This window comes from Pinus tabuliformis, chromosome Q (genome assembly GCF_031772625.1).
Source record: "Pinus tabuliformis cultivar Carrire ecotype Pingquan chromosome Q, CPIR1, whole genome shotgun sequence".
Taxonomy (NCBI): Eukaryota; Viridiplantae; Streptophyta; class Pinopsida; order Pinales; family Pinaceae; genus Pinus; species Pinus tabuliformis.
In genome coordinates this window covers 352,792,496-352,797,608 of record NC_142296.1, presented here as the reverse complement: position 1 = coordinate 352,797,608, position 5,113 = coordinate 352,792,496, and the positions used below count along the sequence as shown (strand labels likewise).

General features: G+C 31.1%; 1 protein-coding gene across 1 annotated transcript; it reads left to right on the top strand.

The window, feature by feature from the left end:
• Positions 1-702: 702 nt before the first annotated feature.
• Positions 703-4,061, top strand: LOC149219633 (CEN-like protein 1). The gene is made up of 4 exons (XM_089382637.1): positions 703-903; positions 3,326-3,387; positions 3,509-3,549; positions 3,841-4,061. The coding sequence occupies exons 1-4, from the start codon at positions 703-705 to the stop codon at positions 4,059-4,061; spliced, it is 525 nt and encodes a 174-aa protein (XP_089238763.1).
• Positions 4,062-5,113: the final 1,052 nt, after the last annotated feature.

The window sequence follows — 5,113 nt, the reverse complement described above, 5'->3', positions numbered from 1 at the left end:
ATTTCATGCTAAAAAAATACTATAAAATTCAATTTGGTTAATGACAAAACTTAATTTAACAGGGAACAATATAGCCAATAATTTTAATCCAGCCTTTTACTAACCTTTTACTAAATATCGAATGATAAAGACAAAAACTATTTTTATTGTAAGAACATGTTATCATTTAGGCTAGATTTTAATACCCCTAGGCCTATCAACCTTAATTGTAAAACCACTAGGCATTTAGGCTAATTTTATGTAGCTTTTATAGGTAACAGATTGCATATGTACTTGTTAGTTATTTTCGAGTGCGATCCAAAAAAAATTTACAGTATTTAAATCGCAGAAGGGCCACCTGATGTCACGGACTGGACTATTCAAAAGATGACGTTGACAGTTAGGAGCTCCACCAGCAGAGAACCCAATAAAAAATACTCGTAATGTCACCCGCAATGGCTTTTAAAGCAAATCGTTTTATGCTAAACCTTGTTAAGCAAGCTTCTTGGATGTTACGTTTTGTGCTGAGATGATAGTTCTGCTTGATTCGATCTTGCATGTGTATATCAATTGTTCATATCGATGGAAGTAAGTGTACAGCTGTAATTGGCAGAGTTGAGTCGAAGATAATCCTTTTCAAAGAGCTTTAGAAGAGTGGATTTCAATCTAAATCAACTGTCTTGTCTTCCACTTTGAGTTATTGTCGTAAATTTCGCCAACGGAATGGCAGTTCGACTGACACAGCCCTTAGCCGTGGCTAAAGTTATCGGTGATGTGGTTGACATGTTCACTCCCAGCCTGAAAATGACAGTCAGATATGGTTCCAACCAGGTCAACAATGGCCACGAACTTCTGCCTTCGGCCATTGTGTGCCCCCCTCTGGTGGAGGTTGGAGGCGAGGACATGCGAACCTTCTACACTTTGGTATGCTCTTCGATCCTATGCTTCCTTTCTTTCGCCCTGACGATATAGTCGCATGCTGGTCTCCATTCAGAATTTTTGTAAACTTTATGCCAGAAAAAACTATCTAATGTGCAAGAACATGTTATCATTTAGGCTAAATTTAGGTTAATTTTTTGTAAAATTTATGCCAGGAAAAACTATCTAATGTGCAAGAACATTAACGTTATCATTTAGGCTAAATTTAGGTTAATTTTTTGTAAAATTTATGCCAGGAAAAACTATCTTCTGTGCTAAGAACATGTTATCTTCTGTGTTGCTGTGCAAGAATACGAATCACGTGATTGGCATTGACTGTATATCTTTTCCTTCCGTATTTTACTTGATTTCTCTGGTTAGACAACTATATCAATCTCTTGGCGGTGGCCGATAACCATGGAGTTTTACGATATCCAGATTTTGAGAGCAGTGATGTTGTTTTTGCAGCGCAGGAAACCGAAGTACTTTTTCACTCTGCAAGGAGATTTAAAAGCGAACGAAGTTTAAAGAGTTATAATAAATATTTAGAATTATAAATTCATCTTAATTTAATATATTATGTAATGATATTATTATAATTGCAGTAGGTAGGGTGGTATTACTCATTCATTTTTGTTTTGGTGGTATTATTTATTCAAAATACATTTAGTTCTGGATTAGATTGTTTTTACCTAAAATTGAGGTTGTCTGTCTATAGTTTACTATTTGGAATTGTTTTTTGGTTATTTTTTTGTTATTCTTTATATTTAATTATTTGTAAAGTGATTGGTTAAAGTTTCATGATAGTCACTATAGTAACTTCAATTTCTATTAGTTATTAATTTTTGGTTTTATTTTTTCTTTTTTTTTTCTATTATTTCCATTTCCATGACTTATATTTTTTCTCCATATTTTTAATTTAATACTTATTATTATATTAAAAGTATATTTTAATAAATTTAATTATAAAAAATCATATATATTAATAGAAAATAAAACAGCTAAATATAAATTAAAATGTAGATATGTTAATATAAACAATAATTAATCATATTTCTTAATTTGTTATATTAGTTGTTTTACTTTTGTGATAATTTGTTTTGTATTTTTTAATTTAATTAAAAAATATTTAAGCTTGTAATCCTTTTATAATTTTTTTTTTAATTTATATCTTTAAATTCAAATTATTACATATTTATTTTTATTTAAATATGTTATACCTTAAATTATATAAAATGCTTGCATTCAAATCTTTCATTCAATTTTTTTAAATTTCATGGATCTCTAATCGAGATATTTCTATGCCTAGAGTAATAAACTTTCATCAAAACAGTTGTTTAATCATTGTACTAGATCTCAGTATAAAGGTTTTCCATTGTCAGAACATTTAATAAACCTCCTTTGCAATAAACAAAATATGCATAGATACGACAAAGGAATAGGAAGACCGAAGGTTTAGTTTTGTTTTGTTTATCATATTTACAGCAAAGTTGTAGAGGAAAAAATTATCCCAGGATTAAGAGATTAAGGGATTAATGCATTTTTTCCTATTCGTTCATTAATAGAGTAATCACCAGAGTCATCCAGATTGTTTTCATTGGAATCATTGAAGGGATTAATGCATTTTTTCCTATTCGTTCATTAATAGAGTAATCACCAGAGTCATCCAGATTGTTTTCATTGGAATCATTGAAGTTGTTTTTGGCAATTTTTCAAAATAATACTCACAATAGGTTCCAATATATTTAATAAATATCATTTATAATAATTTCGGTTCTGATCATGCTATTTATCTGTTCATAATAAATTGGAAATGTTTCCAGGGAGAAAATGAATTTAAGGAACAAATAGTTTGATCGAGTAATCTCTTATCCATTACATGATATAGAAGCCCTGATGGTCTAAAAGCTGCTTCCAATCTAAGTCAAGTTGCTTTGTTATTCTAAGAGATTTGAAGGTTTTTTTTTTATTTGGTTGGAAATTTAGATTTTTTTGGAAAGGTAGAGGAGGTAAGGTACAAAATATTAAATAAAAGTGGAAATTTTGATTTTGTTGGAAATGTAGAAGTAAATTACAAAATATTACACAAAAATTGTTTTAGGCAGTTGGAAATTTTGGTCTTGTTAAAAAGCTAGAAAAAGTAACTTACAAAATACTACATAAAAGTTCACATATAATACTCTTTTTATTGATCAATCAAATTTGATGATTACAATAAATTTCTTGACTGGTAATTACTCCTTAAAATAAATTCACATGTACACATTCTAAATTAGACTTTTTCCAAAATATAACTTAACTCAAACTCAATCAATTTAACAAATTATTAGACTCAATCAACTTAACCAATTAATACATAGAAGAATAATTACAATTTCGAAACAAATTTAGATTAAAATATAATAATACTAACTCTGTGCTTTCTCAGATTATGACAGATCCAGATGCACCTACTCCTAGCGACCCTATCGCACGCGAGTATTTACACTGGTATTTATTCATATCCTCTCAAACTAGGCGATAAACTTTACAGTTCAATATACTCAAGCTCTCTGGATTAAACATCCCGTGAACGTTGACCTTATGTATCTTTGAAACTTGTCATGTGCAGGATTGTTACTGACATCCCTGCTACAACAGCTGCATCTTTCGGTAGTAACTGAAGCACAATATTTTTTTAATTTGTTTGCTTATGAAACCCTAATCGTTGTAATAAAATTTCAAATCGTTTGAAAACTGCAGGATTGTTGTAATAACTAATGCAAAATTATCTTAGTTTAATGATTACATAGATTTGTGGTTTTTCTAATTTCCTGCTAAATTATGACATTCAATTTATGAGTTTGAAAACTGCACGATTGTTGTAATAACTAATCTAAAGTTATCTTAGTTTAACGATTACATAGATTTGTGGCTTTTAGTAAATGTTTTTATGGCTTTCAGGAAGACAACTGATGAGTTACGAGCTTCCAAGGCCTATGATTGGGATTCACAGGTATGTATTTGTTTTGTTCAAGCAGACAGGACGACAAACAGTCGTGGTCCCTCCTAGATCGCGCCGAAACTTCAGTACCAGAGATTTCGCTGATCGCAATGGTCTTGGATTACCAGTTGCTGCTGTTTATTTCAACGCTCAAAGAGAGACAGCGGCTCGGGGACGTTAGAAGGAAGTCAACAAGACTGTAATGGCAATTGCTTGCAGCTTCTATACAAATAAAATTCCATTACTTTGTGATCCATAGTTATTGAACGTCGTGTAATGACTAAGTATTTGTTAATGTCAAGGTTTTCGTTACATCAAAATTTGTAGATATTAAATTTAACACAAATTTAACACCGTTTCAAATGTAAATCTGGGAATTGTAGCTATTAAATTTAACACCGTTTCAAATGTAAATCTGGGAATTGAACTTAGACCAAGGTGGGAATTGAACTAGGTTAAAGTTTTGATATCATGTTAAAATTTTCCATCCATTAAATCAAAATCAGCAAAAATTAATAAACTTCCAAATTATTATTATTACGTTTTAAGAATAAATAAAATAAAAATGCCTATTAAAATGAACTTACATTTCAGTAATTTTGGATGTGAGAGAGTTATCAGCGTTCGTGCTAAACGAAGAAGGGATATGTTATCAACATTCGTGCTAATCACACTCTACCAATTACACACAATAAACAAAATGAAAGAACTGGCACCTAATCCCTTTAAGCCTTGGCACGCTTGCTAGAACATAATTAAAGAACACAGACATGCGCTAAAGCAACACGAACAGCTGCAACACACATTCACACTGCTCAGCCAGAACAAATGAAAAAAATAATGCATGGACATGAGTTTTTAACATTAACAAGGAATCAAATAGATCTACATGTATCATTTTGGAGTTATTACAGTTACAATAATGGTTAACAAGGTCAAAGCTTTTATCCCCTAAAGCTAGCTTGTTTATTTTTCGCCTTCAATTGCAACGCAAAGTACACAACTGAAATCTGTTAAACATAAATTCTTCTCGTTATATTTTGAGGATTTGGTGGGCACCAATTTTGATATCCCAAACGAAATTCGACCAAATAACTTTGACGGAAAATTCCATGTTCACACCACATTCATCTCTAACTACTGTTTTCTCCATAAATTGCAAGCTAGTTTCCCTGCGGTTCTTCTCTCCGTCGTCCCTCCGACCTCTTTCACTTACTTTATCTTTGTATGCAC

What these genes read in the sequence shown, in the direction of transcription:
- LOC149219633 (XM_089382637.1), top strand. Translation starts at nt 703, where the DNA reads ATGGCAGTTCGACTGACACAGCCCTTAGCCGTGGCTAAAGTTATCGGT. An exon ending in TGCGAACCTTCTACACTTTG is followed by an intron (nt 904 to 3,325) that starts GTATGCTCTTCG and finishes GTGCTTTCTCAG; the next exon opens with ATTATGACAGATCCAGATGC. An exon ending in GCACGCGAGTATTTACACTG is followed by an intron (nt 3,388 to 3,508) that starts GTATTTATTCAT and finishes TGTCATGTGCAG; the next exon opens with GATTGTTACTGACATCCCTG.